This window comes from Lepisosteus platostomus, chromosome 1, assembly GCF_059453375.1.
Source record: "Lepisosteus platostomus isolate fLepPlt1 chromosome 1, fLepPlt1.hap1, whole genome shotgun sequence".
Classification (NCBI taxonomy): Eukaryota; Metazoa; Chordata; class Actinopteri; order Semionotiformes; family Lepisosteidae; genus Lepisosteus; species Lepisosteus platostomus.
This window is the reverse complement of record NC_142611.1, coordinates 54,213,154-54,235,609: the sequence shown is the minus strand read 5'-3', so window position 1 is coordinate 54,235,609 and position 22,456 is coordinate 54,213,154. Positions and strand designations below refer to the sequence as shown.

General features: G+C 36.6%; 1 protein-coding gene across 8 annotated transcripts in view; it reads left to right on the top strand.

Moving 5' to 3' along the window:
• Nucleotides 1-22,456, top strand: part of LOC148678209 (kyphoscoliosis peptidase-like) — a 42,984-nt gene that overhangs the window by 17,533 nt on the left and 2,995 nt on the right. For 3 of the 8 annotated variants that reach the window (XM_088632454.1, XM_088632486.1, XM_088632472.1), the window contains exons 2-4: nucleotides 19,458-19,509; nucleotides 20,720-20,793; nucleotides 21,186-21,291. In XM_088632454.1, coding sequence (XP_088488580.1) covers nucleotides 19,458-19,509; nucleotides 20,720-20,793; nucleotides 21,186-21,291 — 232 coding nt within the window. Of the gene's footprint in view, nucleotides 1-2,979; nucleotides 3,265-3,908; nucleotides 4,041-5,105; nucleotides 5,180-5,554; nucleotides 5,661-8,108; nucleotides 8,209-10,560; nucleotides 10,687-12,622; nucleotides 14,033-18,624; nucleotides 18,762-19,457; nucleotides 19,510-20,719; nucleotides 20,794-21,185; nucleotides 21,292-22,456 lie in introns of those variants that run through there. The other 5 variants (XM_088632494.1, XM_088632503.1, XM_088632449.1 and 2 more) reach the window with 5 other exon arrangements.

Here is a 22,456-nt window from a genome sequence, read left to right as displayed (position 1 = left end):
TAAGAAAGAAAAGCATTCAAGAATCACAGCCTGAAGACAATGTGTTCATTTGGATCACATGTTTAACTGTGCAGTGTTTAAGAATACATAAAGTGACCATAAAACACTTAAGTATGCTAACATGGACTTTTAACGTAAATTATAATAAACCATTAGAATAATCTAATTCATCAGTGTGATGAAGGTATGCATCAATTTCTCCTGCATTGGAAAAAAAACACTTTAATTTGGCAATATCTATAAACTGGAGAAAACACTCTAGACATGCTTTAAATCTCTGGATAAATGATAAGTTGGGATCAAAGATTGCACCCAAATGACATGTTGTCGCTTTGAGGTTGTGCTGGAGGAGTTATTTACATATAGAATGTCAGTTTATTTTCCCCAAGGCTCAGAAGCCCTGCAACTTGCGTATCTGCAACAAGAGAATATTAATTATATTTATATAAGCTGTATAACTAGTGCATATGACAAACTTAAACTGACCTTATTTTATGTTCAATCCCATATGTAAAGTCTTTGTTCTATTTGATGTACATAAAAATATATTTAAATATTTACTTTTGTCATTCATGGTATAATGAATGTTATAGTGAATCTAGTTATGATAAGCTGGATAGTGTTGGGGAACAAGTAGAGGTTAATTCCATGGTGAAAAGTAGAAAGCATAAAGTTTCAGCTGTTCAGCCTTCTTCAGGTGTGAAGAGAGACAGCAAAGTAGCGAAAATATAAGCACAGGAGAACAAAACATGAAGCAGGTAAGAATGTGTACAGCAGGTGAAAAAGAGAGTCCAAATGAATTAAAATCTGGGCGAAAGATGTGAAATCTGTAATCTGTACATTAGTTTTCCTCCCTATTCTTTTAAATGCACATCCCTGTATCCTCATCTTTTACTTTGATTCTATAGAAGTCTACTGTGTTGACTTTCCCGTTGAGAATAGAAATTTTGGATGAGGTCATTTCTCTGTTCAAGACGAAAAAGCTTCGGTTTATTAAACTTGTCATAGTGGGGCATTTCTTAGATGTATCTGGTTGCTCTTTTGTGCACTCTTTCAGTATAGCAAAATCTGTTTTTTAAAGCAGTGAATGATTGAGGAGCCCTGTTTACACATTTACTGGAAAAATCTGAGTGAGTACCTGGCTCATGGGTATAACACCAGTATCCTATCGGGAAATAAACCCCTGAGCTTTTGCTCTGTAATCCTTGCCACTGCTCCATTGTGCTGCCTGTTGCTCCTGGTAGTGGTTTTGGACACAAATATTCCTTCCACAAAAAAAAAAATATCTGGGAAGCTCCTAACTGAATGCATCCAGTGTTTCAGTCACCATACCATTCGTTTACAGGTGATACTAATATAGGAAAGAACTGTTGCTGTTTCACACACACATTATCAAATAATACAATCCTGATAAAATAATGAAATGGTAGTCAGCAGGAGAATGTAAACAAACATGCTTGCTTTAAAAACAAAGTTTTGGCTGTGGAGCCTTCTTTGGGTGTATTATATTATAACACCCGATGAAGGCTTCACAGCCGAAACATTGTTTCCCTTGTTCTCTTTTCAGCATAGAATAAACCTGTGCTTTTTCCTTTGCAGCCTAGGCATGCTGATGTAGCTACCTATTTGAACTTCTTGCTGTAAAGACGCCTGTTTTCTGTAAATCACCTGACCTGACCAATTGTCAAAACCTCAGTTGAAACCAAAAGTAAGCGGCACGTACAAGGCAGTGTAAACTAGAGTGACTATTCTCTCGCAGCACAGAAGAAAGATTCTCAAAGATATCAAATGAAACAACATCACATAAAAATCAGGCACATCTCAGAAGTTCCAAAAGCTGTCATGTTTCTCCAACTAGTTCTACTCTGAGTGCTCAGTAATACTTGTGTGCTTTGTTTTGGAACTAGAATGAAATAAACTTGATATTTTCAGTTTGATATTAACTTTTACTTTGGATTATCAGTGTAAGAACTGAAATTACATACATTTATACAAAATCTTTTGAGGTGTGCTCATGAAACATACATTTTGAAGTATAATTTATCATGTCTAAAATTAATTTTTAGTTTAGTCTTGGACATGTAATGCTTATTTCTAATTAATATAATAATGTTCTACAATCAATCTACAGTAATGACAACTACTCCAATTAAATTACAGACTTCAGTAACAATGAAGTCACAATTTAGACAATAATACCATTAATAATACTAATAAAAATATTAATATTGTTCTTTGTTCATACTTCTAGTTAAAAATGGAAAATCACCCATGAAAAAACAAATGTAAAAAGCCACCTCCAACAAAATAGAAACATGAAAACTAGAGCTACAGTTCACTACTGCAGAAAATATGATTCTTTCACCCATTACATTTTATTCCTTTTTGTGACCACTGGAACCCAGCCTGAGGAGTAAAATCAAGATCAAAGACTTGGACTCCATTAGCCTAGACAGCACGTGCCCAGAAATCCAGTTCAAACCTTCTTCATCTGGAAGGTTGCTTTCAAATATGAGTAGTCTTTTTCATGCAGAAGCAACAATATGTTAGGATATATAATTAAAAGCATAGAATTGAAATCATCATATGTCATTAATGCATGGAAAATGCTCAATAGCCAGAGTTGAAACTGGACCAACCTTGAATCTTGTTCCCCATCTTTAGCATTATAAACATGTACTGTGAATACAAACATGTACAGTACAGTATGAACCTGGGAAAGATGATTTGAAAAGAATGGTTATTGTTTTATTTGTATTAGTATCTGTACAAAGCACTCACTATCCTAATCCAAGAAAGTACTAAGTATGTGAACTAAAAAGAAACTTAATTGGGAGTTAATTAACTTAAAGATTAATTAGAAGTAGACATTTTGAAATGAAGGCAAGAAAGTTCAGAACTGTCACAGACACCTAAAGCCCCAAAAAAATGTCAGGTAGACTGATCCGTCCTAAAACCAACACTTTGTGTGTGGTGTGTTTTAAAAGCATGCTATTGTTGAGAAATATGTATATCCTACCCTTTTATCAAACGCAGCATTTGTTTGCTATTAAGGAAAGTACCATAACTACAAGGGGGGATGTACAGTATGTGAAAAGAGAAAGTAAAACACTCATTGGTGAGCTGTGTGCCACTGACACTGCTCAGCCAATGACAACACTGGGAGGCACTTCTGATGCTCTTGAAATTTCACCCTTGTGGAGAAGAACAGATTATTATCAATCAGTCCTTGGTTGAGTTTTTCTTTTGCAGTTTATACCAAAGGTAGGTTGAAATTGATCTATTTTCATTTTGTGTTCAGAGGATTAAGGTGGTTTGAGTCTGTTTTTTAAACGATATTTTTAATTTTTTTAAACTCAAATAAATCTTTCATTCTCAAGTGTTTCAGATTTGTGTCCTTTTGGATAAACAATGTCAACTAGAATATTTTAGTAAAATAAACTTGCTATCCTCTTTATGATAGAATTACCAACTCCAGCTCATTAGACTAGTCTGTGAGCTCTTCTATGAGAAAGATGGTTTCATTTTTGCAAATCAGCTCGGTACAGTACCTGCACATTGTGTGTGACCAATATCAGTGTGTTGAACACTCATGGAATGAAGTCTTTGCCTTGTCCAGCAAACTCACTTAAACCGAAGAGAACTTCTTGAATATTCGAAGAACAAATCACAAAGCTGTCGTGTCTAGCTAGGGCAAGAGCTAAAGGGCGAACCGAGAGTTACAGTATGTGAAATTTTAATTTTCAGGAAAGTTAACACCTGTCTCAATGCAAATATAGTAGCTAATATAATGCTATTTTGACATGAAAGAATAACTACTTAAATGTTATGATTATAATTTTGTTTCATTTATGGATGAGATCTGCATTTAACATTTATTAACAAGATTTTTTTATTGAGGGCGTCAGTATGGAATTTTGATTAGGGGTAAAGTCTGCAGTAGAGTACTGGATACGAATCATAGATGGAATGGTCCATAAACATATTTGCCCTTCAACAGATGCGTTGGGGAGAGGACCCCTTGCCTGCAATCCTCCCGGGTAAGTACTGCAACACAGGCCCAGTTCACTACCAAGTGCTCAGAAAGCTCTTTTAGGCAGAAATTTCATTTTTTTTGTGTGTTTTTACTATAAGACTTCACAATAGCTTGTGATAGAATATTCTACTGAGAATGTGCAGGTTCCTACACAAAAGTCTAGAGTGCTGATGTAAAACCGCTTACTCTTGTCTTTTAATATAGCCTTTCACCATTCTGGAAAATGGTGAAAATGTATTTAAAAACGTACTATCAGTACTGTAGCAGTAAAACAATAAACATAAATATCAAATGTGAAGTTGATTAAAAGACATCGCCTTATGGAGAAACAAACTTTATATTTGTTCTGCTCCATATCCAGAATCCAGGATGAATGTTCCACTACAGTACATGATACAGGCTCTGTCAGGTTAGAGGATAGAGCCCTGGGTCTGTCAGGAAAACATCCAGATCCATCACCATTTGCCTCCTCCTCTTATCTGAATAGCAACAGCTGGTTCAAGGGCCAGCCACTCCAGCCCCAGGGTGTCTCCCTGCCAAATGTGGCAAGCCCGATTGAGAAAGGAGAAACCAATGCCCAATATCAGTGGGTGGTTAAATAACTGGACCTTGGCTTGGTGCACCTGACTGAAAGGAGGAAATAATTTTTTTAGACACTCCAGCGCCAGGGTGTCTCCCTGCCAAATGTCAGGTGCAGAAAAGGTGACCCCTGCAATGTAACATACTACTGAACGCTGAAACGCCACAGATGAAAGGAGGCACTCCAGGTTCTATTGCTCTGTAGATCGACAGTCGGTGCGTGTTGTACTTCAAACTTCCTTTTGTAACTGCTCAGCCTGCTGAAAGAGAAAGTTTCATATAGCCAATCAGACCTAACCTGCATGGTTCTGGATAGTAGAGGAACACAGGAATATGCAGAATGAACATCCAAGCTCCACTCAGACAGACCCAAGAGCCTGTCTGTGAGGCTGCAATTCTAACCTCTGATGGGTGATGTAAGTTTGGATGAGATTTTAACAATTAAAGCAAGGATTCATAAATGGCATGTGCTTTTATTTTACTCTTTCAGATACTGTTCTGACTGATAAATCCATACCCTACAAACCTCAGGACTTCAAATTTCTGGATTCCCAGGCCTCATCAGTAAGTCCAAGCTTCTCTCCTCCTTGTGAAAATGTGGATCTGTGTGGAATGAATTCATCTGTGTAGATGGAATGAATTCAAATCTGTTCACAAATTTACAGATGTTTTGAGCAATGTGAACTCTTTTAAACAGAAAATTCAAAACAAAATCATCAAATAGGAAAAAACAGCAGGTTTTGAAAGATTATTTGGACTTAGTATCTCTAAATTCCAAGTGGGGATTTTTTGCTATTGTAAGTTTGCTTCGTTCAAAAAATACTTCATTATAATAAACATGTGCAGCCAACACACACAGTAGCTGTTCTTTGTCTGAATAGGACAGGTCTCTGCAGTGAGTGCACAGTTGTAGAAGTGACATTCTTCTTTCTGCCACAGACTGAGGGGACTTCTGTTGAAGATGCGGTGTCCTCTTTGCTACGTTTTGCGAAGACAGATTTGCAGAAGGTCAGAGCAGTATGGACATGGATGGCTACTCACATAGGTAAGAGAGAATACATTTCTCTTATGTGCTGTATATTCTGTATCATCAGTACAACCAGCACATTTTTCAAATCTGAGAGTAAAATATTGTATTTGCGAATATAAGAGAGGTTACAAATGAGAAAAGATATTTTATTTTAAGTGTATGTTGAAACAAAAGACATAATTAACAGGAAAAGGCACAATAGTCCTGCTTAGGAATTAAAAGTTCTCATTATTGCACAGAGAGCTCCTGGTAGCCATGATAGTTTGACTTTTCCGCTTTTTGCAGAAAAGATGTACAGTAAATAACATGTGAACCATATGATAAAATAAGTACGTCTTAGAAATAGCACATTTATGAGGATGAGTACTACTAGGTCCAGGCTTTAAGGAATACCAGATCAGATGAAAGTTAACTTTTAATCTATTTAAAATATATACTAAATTGTTATGTTTTGTAACAGATTAATCAAATATTGTATTTGTAAAAAAGTGCACGATTACCATGTCAGAAGTTAAGTTTCTGTATGTTCTTTATTTTGTATTATGGATCAATTGTGTACAAATATAGTTGTCACTGCATAGCTTCCAGAGAACACTGGGTCTGGGGTTTTCTGCCTGAGGATTTTGCAGTTCAGTCTAGCCCAGTGTCGACCAGACACATAGTGGAGGGCTGTTCTCTGTCATCTTAGTGTCCTTCATTAGCTTTTATGAGCTGTGGTCCTAAACACACTGCCATTGTTGAATTTGTTTTGTATCAGGCTTGAAACACTTGGTAAACAGGATTGTAAATGATTAATCATAAATGCTTGAGAGATTAAATGATTTATTGTAAACTATTGCTGTGAAAGTTTTCTTGATAGTCATAACCATAATAAATAAAAAAAAAGATATATAATTCTGACTTATGCTTTAAAATAATGACAAAGTATATTTTTGTGTTATTAATAAAAAAGGACTACTTTAAGGTGCTGCTTAGTCTTTAAGGTGGTGTTTTTTAGAACAGAAGTTCGGGAGGAGGTCATATTCTAATTTCATACACTCCACTTCCCTATGCATTAAAGATCCCAAGCTGTGTGCATCTTTTCTAGTACTCGACATTTTGCTTTGTTCAGGTGGGTAGCATGCATAGGCTGCAAAGGAACAAGTAATAGGTTTTTTCCATGCTTAAAAGTGAAGAAAGAAAATATAAGAAATAAACGTATTACTTGTTATTTTGCTTTGTTGCAAACAGATGTGTTTAGCACTTCACATTGCTGGGACTTTACTCATCTCTTAAAAGTCAGGACATGAGTCACTTTCCTGCCTCTTCAGCCTCAACGTTTCACCAAATACAAGTGGTTGTGCTATGCTTTTCTTTTAGTGCTCCTGAAGTTGTTAAGCCTTGTCCCCATTTCCCTTCCTATCTCTCTCCTATCACTGCATCTACGGCTTCAACCTGTATCTACCCCTTTCCCAATACTACTTTTCGCTGTCCCTTTGAGCTTACAGGAGCCCATGATCACCGATTCCCACTTTCTCTCCTGGGTGTGAGTGCACAGCATCAGTCTGCACCAGATATGTGCCTCCTCATTCACAGCTATAATTTCCCTGCCCTCATGTTTCCCCCCTCATGCACATTTACCAGCTCCCTTGGTTGGCGTCCAACTGGTGCAGTATTGGTCCTTGTTCTCATGCATGCTGGGTAGCAAACTTCAGCAAGCGGTAGCTCTCTTCCTACTTCCCATCAGGCTACTGTTCCAGATAGCCACAGCACCTTCGACTTCCCAGTGCAGAGTTCCAATCTGAAGCTAGAAGGTCCTGCTGCTGCTGCTACCTGTTCAATGACTCACGCATTTCATTCATTCCTTTTCCTATCTGTGTTTCTCTGAAAAACATATTTGACTCTAGTTGCTCAAACAAGCTCAAACCTGTATCACACGTCATACACTTTATATCTGAATCTACTCAGTCAGCATATTATGCATCATATGTGCTTCTCATTCACTCCATGCATGCATGCATATTCTACTTGGTTCCTGCAAGTCTGCAGCAGAACCAACTCGCTCTTAGTGAGTTTTAAATCTGCATCACAGTTTTGAGGATTCCTCTGGGGTGATGTAACAGTGCTGATAGGAGCTTTTATTTTCTTAACCAAGCCAGTTAAAGCCAAAGTACTCTCCTTTCATATTTGTCACCTTTTTTCATTATGAAATTAATTTGAATTTGACCAAACTATTCAAGAAGAGAATAACATATTTTCCATTTGAATTACAATAATGTTTAAATTGATTACAATTTTAAATTTAAAATGAACTTTTAAATAGAAAAATCAATTAGAGTTTACAATATATATTGCATGTACAGTAACGGCTATATCAATGCATGTGGAGTAGCTCATCAGTAGCTATTTATCCTCATCAAATAGAATTGAAGTTGTTTACTTACTGCGTTTGAGCCTTGTGTGTGTTGTTTTGTCTCTTCTCAGTATACGACTATGAGAACCACACAGCGGATCCTCAGGAAGTGTTCAAGAGAAGGAAAGCTAAGTGTGGAGGACATGCCAAACTGTTTCAGGAAATGTGCAGGTACTCCTGAGGACTAATAACACCGGCCTGTTGGTGATGTTCATGACACAGTTAATAAAAATGATCAGGACTAAGTGGAGAGAGAGAAATCAGTTTTTACCACGTGAAACTGTATCCCAAACATTCAGGCTAAGATTTATTCACTGTTCTCTGAAAAAGGGATATTTCCATTTTGTACTTTTCATTGCAGCTGTGCTCATGGTTATACAGCTACAGAAGAGAAGACTCTTTTTAGATTAGGTTTTCTTTCACTGTTTTTGACACTCAGTCCTGTTTAAAAACAATAACTTCATTTTGTTTCCAGAATGATCTAACAGATTTACAATATTATAGTAAGATGTTTTATATTACTTGTCCTCTTTGAAGCCCAGGCATCCCAGTACCCTTTTTTAGAATTAAAAAGTAAAAAAATAAAGTTTACAAGAACCATACACACTGATCCAAATGGCCAAAAATAAAAACAGGTTACTTGAAATGGAATCTAATGGGGAAGTAAAGGTCCAGCACCAGTTTTCCAAAAATAATTCCTCAATTCACTAATCTACATATGATTTAAGCTAATAATTAGAAACATATGGTGCAAGAAAAGCTACCCTTTTAAATCACCACAACTCCTTTAAAATCTACATGCAAACCACTGGTAACCAAAGAAGGAGCATAAGCTCAGAGAGGATGGCTTCATAATTGATAATATAATAAAACATTAAGCCTGTCAGGGTAGGACATTTGTTGAAGTCCCAGAATGTATCTGGTTGCTCTTCTTTGGACTGATTCTAGAATTGCAATATTTTTTCTGTGATCTGGTGATTAAAATTGTACACACTATCTAATGGAAACCTTATTTATGTTATACAACTTTAAAATGTCATCATTTCAGTTCAGTTTTACACTTTTGACTTTATATATGCTTACCATTCCCTGATGAAAATGTGAAGGATGTGCCAACCTCTGTTTTTGATTTCTGATGTAGTACTCAGCACTTGTCCATGTTAAGGGTCATTTGCCAGGAGTTTGCCTAGTCTATTACAGATTCAGTCTATATATTTTTTCATTTCCTTTGCTGCTTCTATAGCGTTTGTTAAACTCTACTAGTTTGTTGACTACATCAGAGTATACTGTACGTCACTGATATAATTAGGAAGTGCTACAGTATGTTATTAGTACAGATCACTGTGGTATCCGCTAATCACCCAAATCTGAACTTTCAGCCTTTATCTGTTTTATGTTATCTAATCAATCAAAATACACATTGCCCAAATTCCTAACACCCATAATTTGAGAATGTTTATTTTTTTATACCTTCATCAGAAAAATCGACCATTGGAAGTCTCACTTCATTCACCACCCAAATGCAGCTCTCTTTTGGTTTACATGTGACAAACATTATGTGTTTACAATCCTGTACAGAGCAAATCAGGTGAAGAACTGAGAAACTACTTCACCATTTCAATTAAGGTGGAACTTTAGAAGGCTATTTTCTATAAACCTAAATGGAATTTAGGCAGGTCACCAGATCTCCAACCCCCTCCACCAGATATTAAACCCCTCCACTTTTACAAACAGTACTATGGGATTTTTTGTTTTTTTTTAGTTTTAACAAAAACAGCAGGCAATCCTCTTTCACATAGATGCATTGACAAACATAAGCATTTAAAAAAATTCCAAATAGCTATCTCCCAAAAAACCTGGGTGGAGTCTCTTTTTGAACCAGGATCCCCCCAGACCCGCTGTGACCCAAAGACAAGACTTTCTTTCCCATCAGCCTCTCAGAGCCTCTGGCCAGCAACAACCCCTTCCTTCTATGGGGCAGGATAAGTCACCTTTCCTGGGCAAATTATCCTGGTACAAAGCCAGTCTGTATTTGGCTTCTCAGTCACTAGGACCTTGTGGCCATTGAAGCAGCCCTCTCCGAAGCACATGCAGTACATCTCCTCCCCCAGGTGCTGATGATAGCCCCTTGTACCACTCAGTATCCTGTGTCAACATTGCTTGCGCCTTGAGCTAGAAATCACTGAGTCAGTAATCTAGTATTCTGCACAAGCTCTTCAGGGCAAACTGAGCTAAAGAGGTTTGAGTGTTTTTGCTCCCATAAGAGTGCTGTTTTTCACAGTCTACTTTTCAGTTTTGAATTAACCTTTACGCACTCCCTTTCTGAATTTACCAGAATGTGTATCAACTGACAGGGAGTTGTAATCCTCAAGGCAAGAGGTCACAAGGACATGGACTAACTTATCTACATCCTTCATAGCAAATATAAAATTAAAGACGCCATAATGAATGAATAATGTAATGAATCTAAACTCAATGGACCGAAAAAGAAAGCTTGAATGATTTTTGATGTGGTGGTTTTAGAATTGCAGGTGTCCCATGTGAGTACATTTTGGGATCATGCCCAGAAAAGGCCAAATCAAGACACGCTTGGAATGCAGTTTCAATCGGCAGTCAGTGGCACCTGGTTGATGTGACCTGGAGCAGAAGGCAAGTTTGTTTCAATTGAAGAGGTTTCAGTGGGGGTACTGTGTCTGTCAGTGGGTGCAGGGTTAGTTACACTGAAAAGAAGAAAGGAGAGGAAGGCACTGGCTGCGGAGTCTTCTACCTACACACTTGGGGACGGTCAAATTTTATGCTTTACTCCTTCTGTCTACTATTCAGTGTGGAAAGAACCACTACATGGTCCTTCCTTGTAACTAATTTGAAAGCATTTTGAATGAATTCCAGTTAGTTATTAATTTACTGTACAGTCAGATCACAACAAAATTAGGATTTCTTAATTCTATTCAATCTCTAAGAAGGTTATTGAAATAGTGTCTAAAATAAAAGAAGACTGATGTAACTTGGGTATCACTTATCCAGTCCCAGTACTTGAGGTTGTTCTTTATGGGGAAAAATCAAGAAACCTCTGGCAAGAAGAAATGCCAGAAAGTTTTGGAACAGTAATCTGTGATTGGTCAGTAGGTTGAAGGTTTTGATTTAATCTTGGCCTAAATCTGAATCTGACTGTCAGGGGGTCTCTCAGGAAACATCTTGTATGTAGTTCAGAAGCCAGAAGACCCCGACATAAAAATCCAGAGACTACAATTTAAAAACGGAGCTTTCTTCTGCCACACTAGATTCTCTGCAGTTCCTAGTCCAACAGCGAAGACCAGCTCAAAAACCCAAACTCTGCTCCAGCAGCCTTCAACTGAGGCACCTTCTGCCGTCTTTTATTACTGAATCCCTCCTCCTTTTAGACCATTGATTATTAAAGGCCCAGTCAAAAGAATTTATATAACAAATAAATTATCAAAACACACTCAAACATATGCACACATTTCATTTATTTTCCTTTTTCTAAAATCTCAATCAGGAAGGCTCTATATATACGTTTTTGTTTTATGGTGATAGAATGTTGGGTTGACAGTGCATTGGCTCTGTGGCTGGAAGGTTGCCGGTTCGTATCTTGCGGCCAGCAGAAGAATCCTACTCCGTTGGGCCCCTGAGCAAGGCCCTTAGCCCCAGCTGTTCCAGGGATGCCGTATAAATGGCTGACCCTGCACTCTAACCCCAAGCTTATCTCCCTGTCTGTGAGTCTCATGGAGAGGAAGTTGGGGTATGCAAAAAGACAAATTCTTAATAGAAGAAATTGTATATGGCCAAAATAGAGATCTTATCTTATCTTGACACCAGTATGAAAAGGATGGGGAGACCAGTTCCTCTCCTATGCTCTAGGACACTGTGGTGCCAGGAGCTTTAGGAAAAGGCTGCTGGCCATCCAGCTACTGCTCCTTTAAGAGACACCTTGAGCTCAGATAAAGGTCTGACATTTGTTCGACCTGTTCCCAAATCAATTCCAATACAGGCAAAAACACAATAATATTTGTTTATTAATATATATACAGTTTATTAATTTTACCACATGAGCAATGGAAATATTCACTGGTAAGTACACAATATCAATTGCAATGTATGATATTGTTTTCTACCACAGTTGTAATCAAAATGTTTGCTGACGGCTGTTTGAGGGTACATCAACAGGCTGTACTGTTCTTTTTCCGCTATTTGTTACTTTTTACCCAATGAGTTTGCAAATTTTGAAATGTCACAGTTTTTTCCAGTTAAGAGTTCACTTCTGGAAAGCAGTGGCCAACTTGTTTTAACTTAAAGGCCCTCATCTCCACAGACACTACAGTAGCCTTCAAATGTGCCTGTTCTTTAACGAACTATAATGTTAAAATTTTTCACTGAGTGCTCGGAGCCCACTTGAGCACTGATATATTCTGAAATTCATCCAGTGAGTTGAAAAACTCATTGCCATAGTGATGTATGATATTGTAGTTAACTTGCTGTTAAATATAGGTAAGTATATTGTATTAAATGTACACTAGTAACATTAGTATTAATGTAAATTGTAAAGATGTCCACTGTTATCTTTCAGGGATTATTACTTCCTGACAAGGCCTGAGGAGTTCTGTAAAACACACACACCAGATGACTCTAGATGGAACTTGCTCGACAGAACATGCAGCACAGCCATAGCAGCGTAGTATGTCTGTCAGACTGCAGGAAAGCTTTTCATGCAAATAATTGAAACTGAATCTTAATTCAGGTTATTGGCCCAAAGGTAAAAAACAGTGTAGAAAATGTGAAACAAAATCCACAAAAATAAAACCTAACACCCCCGTTTGAGCTACTAAACAGTAGTTCCTCTCTGATAATATCCTGGTAGCTAAACTGCTTATTGCCTCCAAACAAGTTTCTGTCTTAAATTCTTTAAAAACACGTTTGCTGGGTCTAATTTACAATTTTAAACACATGACTTCCTAGTTAATTTTTATTCACAGTGCTATGCAATGTTTTCCGATCATATACCTTCCTCTGACAAAATTGCATTCAATTAAAATCAAACCAAAGAGTGGGTCATTATCTTTGGATTCATACTGTATATTCTTAATCTTAGTGGAGTTCTTAACTCTCATGTTAACATTAAAACTTATAAAATGTGTTAAATAGTGCATATTTGATTATAAAAGTTAGGCTATGATTTGAGATAAAACAAATACTACGTGATTAATTAACTTCAAGTAATTTTGACCAGAAAAATCGTCATTTACTCACTGTGTGATGTTTTATGCACCATTAAGTTTTAAGTTTTTTTCCAATCCTCAATAGCATTGCTGTTTGAAAAAACAATCCTCCAGGAACATTATTTGTTTACTTATGGAACTTTATTCCGTTCCTCTATTAATCTACTGAAACAGTGAAGACAGAACACCCAGTTGTTCCAAAACACTTTCGGAAGCATACAGAGGGTGATTGTATTGCCGGCTATCAACTCAGGTTGAGGTGCAGAGAGAACAGGATAATCTAATGCTTTTAAATCTCCAGTCTGAAAAATAATACTTATACTGAAACAGTCCCAGTTATTTATAATATACTGAGTCTCTGGGCTTCAGCTGATTCAAACATGTGCCTTGGAACAACCAACACATCTGTTTTTTATACTGTGAGGGATTAATCAAGAACAAATGGAATAAGCCAAGATACTTTGTATTGATCCTAAATACCAAATAGTTTTCAGGTCATTGCCTCCTTTAGTAAACAAGCAATTACAAAATGTAGCATCTAAAATGTAAGAATTAATATGCTTCAGAGTTAATTATATATGTTAATAGCTTGAATACAATGTTTGCCTGGAATAAAGAAAAAACTGTGTGGAGGTTATCCACTTGATTTTAATCAGTGTCATAATGTTATGTAATGCAGCTTATATGCATTTGTTTCTTTGTGCTAAAATGTTGTGCTAAATGTTAATAAAGTGCTTCATTAAATCAAATGCATTTTAAAAGATGGCTTTTACTGTATGAAAATCCCAATACACAACATTACCATATGTCAAAACTTGTTTAAGAGTGTACATTTATTATTGGGTTTATTTGTTTTCAACATTAACAGTGACTAACAGGCTTACAGCATTCCTATCTTTCAAAATAACAAAACATCATGGTCAATCTATGCAAAACGCTATAGAATAAAATACATAATGACATGTTATGGAGTGTAGGGAAAGAACTGTACAGTGCTGAAAAAATTATAAAGTAAATAGATTTAGAGGGGAGTCTTTCAATGTATTTCCAGAGCGATGACCAGATGTTCCAGAAATGCTCTGAACTTGAATGAAAATTATGTCAGTTTCTCTGGGGGTAAAATTACAGCTACTTTGGAGAGCCACATTTCAATGGTAGCTACTACAAATGTGACTATATTGTCACTGTGTAGGAGATACATGTTTGTAGACATACTGTTTGAAGAAGGGAGCAATAGGAGGCAAAGAGGAGACTGAAATCAGAGGGAGAAGAGAATGTTCTTTCTAACCACATTTATCCTAATAATAATGAGATTGAGAGAGGGCTTATTGAAGTTAAATCAAGTTTAATATTTTTGATTAGGGGGATGTAAAGATATAAAGAGATCACATACATGTAATTCTGGAGGGATAATAATAATAATAATAATAATAATAATAATAATAATAATAATAATCCATTCTCATACAGTAGGTGGAAGGGGGTTATGGGTATTAGCACTTGGGGGAATTCTCATTGTTAATGCTATTGATTTGAGTACATTCAATTTGTTTCCAAAGAGGTGAAATTCATTCTAGCACTACTACAATTGTTGGTTCTGGTTTACGGTAGTTATATGCAGAGAACATTATAAAGGGAGATTTTCTGTTCCTCTTCCCCCTACCAGAAAACGAGAGAGTTGTACTCATCCCTACGGCCTCAGGAAGTGGTTCTACTAATAAAGCACAACAGAGAGGGGACAGCTCTGTATTGTGCCCCACTGCAATCTGAAAACTATTAGGCATAAGACCATGCAGGGTCACCACTGCTTGGGGACTTTATTAGTTTTATTAGATTAATACAATTAGAGCCCAAGTTAAATTTATCAAGTGTAGCAAAGAGAAAGCGAAATTTCACTTTGACCCTATCACATGCTTTTTCAGCATCAAGAGAGAGAGAGTAAGGTTGTGGATTATTTCACAACCATTTTTTTTAAACAATGTCCATGTTGACTATCCCCAAAAATGCCTTTACTACATGGATAAGGTTGGGTCCTGTTCGAAAGCTCCAGTGTTTTACATGATATGCATATTATGTTAGAGTACAGTAGGTGAGACTAATTAGAATAATCCTCATGTACCTATTATTAATGATTAATAACTTATTTTGACTAGCATAGCTATTACATGCTGTCCTGGGAAAGGAGCCATACAGTACATAGTAATGTAATAAACACCTACGTCATATTTGTGACTCATGCATTTATATACTGCAACACTTTTCACATAAGAACTGGTAAGAAAGAAAAGCATTCAAGAATCACAGCCTGAAGACAATGTGTTCATTTTGGTCACATGTTTAACTGTGCAGTATTTAAGAATACATCAAGTGACCATAAAACACTTAAGTATGCAGGTATGCTAACATGGACTTTTAAGGTACCTTATAAGAAACCATTAGAATAATCTAATTCATCAGTGTGATGAAGGTATGCATCAATTTCTCGGTATCCTGCATTGAAAAAAAAACACTTTAATTTGGCAATATCTATAAACTGGAGAAAACACTCTAGATATGCTTTAAATTTCTGGGTAATTGATAGGTTGGGATCAAAGATTGCACTCAAATGACATGTTGTTGCTTTGAGGTTGTGCTGCAGGAGTTATTTACATATAGAATGTCAGTTTATTTTCCCCAAGGCTCAGAAGCCCTGCAACTTGCGTATCTGCAACAAGAGAATATTAATTATATTTATATAAGCTGTATAACTAGTGCATATGACAAACTTAAACTGACCTTATTTTATGTTCAATCCCATATGTAAAGTCTTTGTTCTATTTGATGTACATAAAAAGATATTTAAATCTTTACTTTTATGTCATTCATGGTATAATGAATAATATATTGAATCTAGTTATGATGAGCTGGATAGTGTTGGGGAACAAGTAGAGGTTAATTCCATGGTGAAAAGTAGAAAGCATAAAGTTTCAGCTGTTCAGCCTTCTTCAGGTGTGAAGAGAGACAGCAAAGTAGCGAGAATATAAAGCACAGGAGAACAAAACATGAAGCAGGTAATAATGTGTACAGCAGGTGAAAAAGAGAGTCCAAATGAATTAAAATCTGGGCGAAAGCTGTGAAATCTGTAATCTGTCCATTAGTTTTTCTCCCTATTCTTTTAAATGCACATCCCTGTATCCTCATCTTTTACTTTGATTCTATAGAAGTCTACTGTGTTGACTTTGCCGTTGAGAATAGCAATTTTGGAAATAGAAAACTTGTCATAGTGAGGCATTTCTTAGATGTATCTGGTTGCTCTTTTGTGCACTCTTTCAGTATAGCAAAATCTGTTTTTTAAAGCAGTGAATGATTGAGGAGCCCTGCTTACACATTTACTGGAAAAATCTGAGTGAGTACCTGGCTCATGGGTATAACACCAGTATCCTATCGGGAAATAAACCCCTGAGCTTTTGCTCTGTAATCCTTGCCACTGCTCCATTATGCTGCCTGTTGCTCCTGGTAGTGGTTTTGGACACAAATATTCCTTCCACAAAAAAAAAAATATCTGGGAAGCTCCTAACTGAATGCATCCAGTGTTTCAGTCACCATACCATTCGTTTACAGGTGATACTAATATAGGAAAGAACTGTTGCTGTTTCACACACACATTATCAAATAATACAATCCTGATAAAATAATGAAATGGTAGTCAGCAGGAGAATGTAAACAAACATGCTTGCTTTAAAAACAAAGTTTTGGCTGTGGAGCCTTCTTTGGGTGTATTATATTATAACACCCGATGAAGGCTTCACAGCCGAAACATTGTTTCCCTTGTTCTCTTTTCAGCATAGAATAAACCTGTGCTTGTTCCTTTGCAGCCTAGGCATGCTGATGTAGCTACCTATTTGAACTTCTTGCTGTAAAGACGCCTGTTTTCTGTAAATCACCTGACCTGACCAATTGTCAAAACCTCAGTTGAAACCAAAAGTAAGCAGCACGTACAAGGCAGTGTAAACTAGAGTGACTCTTCTCTCGCAGCACAGAAGAAAGATTCTCAAAGATATCAAATGAAACAACATCACATAAAAATCAGGCACATCTCAGAAGTTCCAAAAGCTGTCATGTTTCTCCAACTAGTTCTACTCTGAGTGCTCAGTAATACTGGTGTGCTTTGTTTTGGAACTAGAATGAAATAAACTTGATATTTTCAGTTTGATAATAACTTTTACTTTGGATTATCAGTGTAAGAACTGAAATTACATAAATTTATACAAAATCCTTTGAGGTGTGCTCATGAAACATACATTTTGAAGTATAATTTATCATGTCTAAAATTAATTTTTAGTTTAGTCTTGGACATATAATGCTTATTTCTAATTAATATAATAATGTTCTGCAATCAATCTACAGTCATGACAACTACTCCAATTAAATTACAGACTTCAGTAACAATGAAGTCACAATTTAGACAATAATACCATTAATAATACTAGTAAAAAAATATTAATATTGTTCTTTGTTCATACGTCTAGTTAAAAATGGAAAATCATCGATGAAAAAACAAATGTAAAAAGCCACCTCCAACAAAATAGAAACATGAAAACTAGAGCTACAGTTCACTACTGCAGAAAATATGATTCTTTCTCCCATTACATTTTATTCCTTTCTGTGACCACTGGAACCCAGCCTGAGGAGTAAAATCAAGATCAAAGACTTGGACTCCATTAGCCTAGACAGCACGTGCCCAGAAATCTAGTTATAACCTTGTTCATCTCGAAGGTTGCTTTCAAATATGAGTAGTCTGTTTCATGCAGAAGCAACAACATGTTAGGATATATAGTTAAAAGCATAGAATTGAAATCATCATATGTCATTAATGCATGGAAAATGTTCAATAGCCAGTGTTGAAACTGGACCAACCTTGAATCTTGTTCCCCATCTTTAGCATTATAAACATGTACTGTGAATACAAACATGTACAGTACAGTATGAACCTGGGAAAGATGATTTGAAAAGAATGGTTATTGTTTTATTTGTATTAGTATCTGTACAAAGCACTCACTATCCTAATCCAAGAAACCACTAACTATGTGAACTTAAAGATTAATTAGAAGTAGACATTTTGAAATAAAGGCAAAAAAGTTCAGAACTGTTACAGATACCTAAAGCCCCAATAAAATGTCAGGTAGACTGATCCATCCTACAACCAACACTCTGTGTGTGGTGTGTTTTAAAAGCATGCTATTGTTGGGAAATATGTATATCCTACCCTTTTTTCAAATGCAGCATTTGTTTGCTATTAAGGAAAGTACCGTAACTACAAGGGGGGATGTACAGTATGTGAAAAGAGAAAGTAAAACACTCATTGGTGAGCTGTGTGCCACTGACACTGCTCAGCCAATGACAACACTGGGAGGCACTTCTCATGCTCTTGAAATTTCACCCTTGTGAAGAAGAACAGATTATTATCAATCAATCCTTGGTTGAGTTTTTCTTTTGCAGTTTATACCAAAGGTAGGTTGAAATTGATCTATTTTCATTTTGTGTTCAGAGGATTAAGGTGGTTTGAGTCTGTTTTTTAAACGATAGTTTTAATTTTTTTAAATTCAAATAAATCTTTTATTCTCAAATGTTTCAGATTTGTGTCCTTTTGGATAAACAATGTCAACTATAATATTTTAGTAATATAAACTTCCAATGTTCTTTATCAAAGAATTACCAACTCCAGCTCATCAGACTAGTCTGTGAGCTCTTCTATGAGAAAGATGGTTTCATTTTTGCAAATCAGCTCGGTACAATACCTGCACATTGTGTGTGACCAATATCAGTGTGTTGAACACTCATGGAATGAAGTCTTTGCCTTGTCCAGCAAACTCACTTAAACTGAAGAGAACTTCTTGAATATTCGAAGAACAAATCACAAAGCTGTCATGTCTAGCTAGGGCAAGAGCTAAAGGGCGAACCGAGAGTTACAGTATGTGAAATTTTAATTTTCAGGAAAGTTAACACCTGTCTCAATGCAAATATAGTAGCTAATATAATGCTATTTTGACATGAAAGAATAAATACTTAAATGTTATGATTATAATTTTGTTTCATTTATGGATGAGATCTGCATTTAACATTTATTAACAAGATTTTTTTAATGAGGGCGTCAGTATGGAATTTTGATTAGGGGTAAAGTCTGCAGTAGAGTACTGGATTCAACAGATGCGTTGGAGAGAGGACCCCTTTGCTGCAATCCTCCAGTTGAAATTCCCGGGTACGTACTGCAACACAGGCCCAGTTCACTACCAAGTGCTCAGAAAGCTCTTTTAGGCAGAAATTTCATTTTTTTGGTGTGTTTTTTACTATAAGACTTCACAGTAGCTTGTGACAGAATATTCTACTGAGAATGTGCAGGTTCCTACACAAAGTCTAGAGTGCTGATGTAAAACCGCTTACTCTTGTCTTTTAATATAGCCTTTCATCATTCTGGAAAATGGTGAAAATGTATTTAAAAACGTACTATCAGTACTGTAGCAGTAAAACAATAAACAGAAATATCAAATGTGAAGTTGATTAAAAGACATCGCCTTATGGAGAAACAAACTTTATATTTGTTCTGCTCCATATCCAGAATCCAGGATGAATGTTCCACTACAGTACATGATACAGGCTCTGGCAGGTTAGAGGATAGAGCCCTGGGTCTGTCAGGAAAACATCCAGATCCATCATCATTTGCCTCCTCCTCTTATCTGAATAGCAACAGCTGGTTCAAGGGCCAGCCACTCCAGCCCCAGGGTGTCTCCGTGCCAAATGTGGCAAGCCCGATTGAGAAAAGAGAAACCAATGCCCAATATCCGTGGGTGGTTAAATAACTGGACCTTGGCTTGGTGCACCTGACTGAAAGGAGGAAATAATTTTTTTAGACACTCCAGCGCCAGGGTGTCTCCCTGCCAAATGTGGCAAGCCCGATTGAGAAAAGAGAAACCAACCCCCAATATCCGTGGGTGGTTAAATAACTGGACCTTGGCTTGGTGCACCTGACTGAAAGGAGGAAATAATTTTTTTAGACAATCCAGCACCAGGGTGTCTCCATGCCAAATGTAAGGTGCAGAAAAGGTGACCCCTGCAATGTAACATACTACTGAACAGCTGAAACGCCACAGATGAAAGGAGGCACTTCAGGTTCTATTGCTCTGTAGATCCACAGTCGGTGCTTGTTGTACTTCAAACTTCCTTTTGTAACTGCTCAGCCTGCTGAAAGAGAAAGTTTCATATAGCCAATCAGACCTAACCTGCATGGTTCTGGATAGTAGAGGAACACAGGAATATGCAGAATGAACATCCAAGCTCCACTCAGACAGACCCAAGAGCATGTCTGTGAGGCTGCAAGTCTAATCTCTGATGGGTGATGAAAGTTCTGATGAGATTTGAACAATTAAAGCAAGGATTCATAAATGGCATGTGCTTTTATTTTACTCTTTCAGATACTGTTTTGACTGATAAATCCCTACCCTACAAACCTCAGGACTTCAAATTTCTGGATTCCCAGGCCTCGTTAGTAAGTCCAAGCTTCTCTCCTCCCTGTGAAAATGTGGATCTGTGTGAACATCAGATGCAATTAATTCAAATCGCTCGAAACATCTGTAAATAATTCAACATTTACAGATGTTTCGAGCAATGTGAACTCTTTTAAACAGAAAATTCAAAACAAAATCATCAAATAGGAAAATACAGCAGATTTTGAAAGATTATTATGGACTTTGTATCTCTAAATTCCAAAGTTACTAGGTGGGGATTTTCTTTGCTATTGTAAGCTGGCTTTGTTTAAAAATACTTCATTATAATAAACATGTACAGCCAACACACACAGCAACAGCTCTCTGTCTGAGTAGGACACGTCTTTGCAGCGCCTGCACAGTAGCAGAAGTGACATTCTTCTTTCTGCCACAGACTGAGGGGACTTCTGTTAAAGATGTGGTGCTCTCTTTGAAACGTTTTGCGATGACAGATTTGCAGAAGGTCAGAGCAATATGGACATGGGTGTCTACACATATTGGTGAGTGAGAAACCACATTCCAGGAAAACATGGAATAAAGAAGCTATTTCATGTAAAATCACAGAGTAAAATGTCAGCAAAACCTGCAAAGGGAAATCAAAAGCTTAGAATATTTATTACAGAAACATTCAGACCAGTAAACTCAATATTTTGTAGAAACAAGCAATATCTTTCACTGGGCCACTCAAGGACATTCATTTTCTTATTTTTTAGTCACTCCAGTGTAGCTTTGGCTCAAGCTTTGGATCATTGTCCTGCTGAAACGTGAATTTTTATCCCAGTTTTAGATCGGAAGCAATTTTTTCTCTAAGATTTTCTCATCAGTCTTGACAAGCTTCCTAGTCCCTAATGATGGGAAGCAGAACTAAAACTTAATATTGCCACCATCATGCCTAACAGTAGTGTCGGTGATGACTGGGTGATGCACTGTGTTGGGTTTGTGTCAGATGGCATGCATTTTCTCAGTCACTGAACTCTGTAACACTTTCAAAGTTGCTGTTGGCCTCACAGCAGCATCCCTCACCAGGCAGTGTCTGGCTGCCTTCCACTTCTTAATGATCAACCTCACCATGTTGAAATGCATTGCAATGTTTTTAAACAATTTTCTTGGTCTACTGTATGTCTTTCTAGAACTTTTGTCTTTAAGTTATTTTAAAAAGTGAATGTATTCAATCAACTTTTTTCGATTTTCCTTTGCACTTTTTGCCAACACTTAACTGCTTTCACATGAAAAAGTGTTTGGTTCAAGCATTCAAGTTTTTATTAACTTTAACAAATGTACAGTAAACATTATTGGTAATTTTAATACATAATTTTGTAGTTTAAAGGAATGGGGCACCATTGGAAGGGGGCAAATACTTTTGCAATACATTGTACTGTATGTCCAATATTATATATAAAAAATATTTTTGAAAGAAAATTAAATTTATTTTTTAATCAATACATATGACGCAATGAACACTAATTTCCAGTCTCAATTTAATTCTGGAGAAAAAATGTCATGTAAATTGATAGCTAGCATAAAAAAACATTACTTTGTGTTATATTTTGTGTGGTGACAATTCAACAATTAAAAGTAGGGATTAATAAGCAGTTCTGAATGTGGAATTTGCATAAATCTGTAGCACCTTCCCACATAGTCATGATGCACTGCAGTGTTAATCCC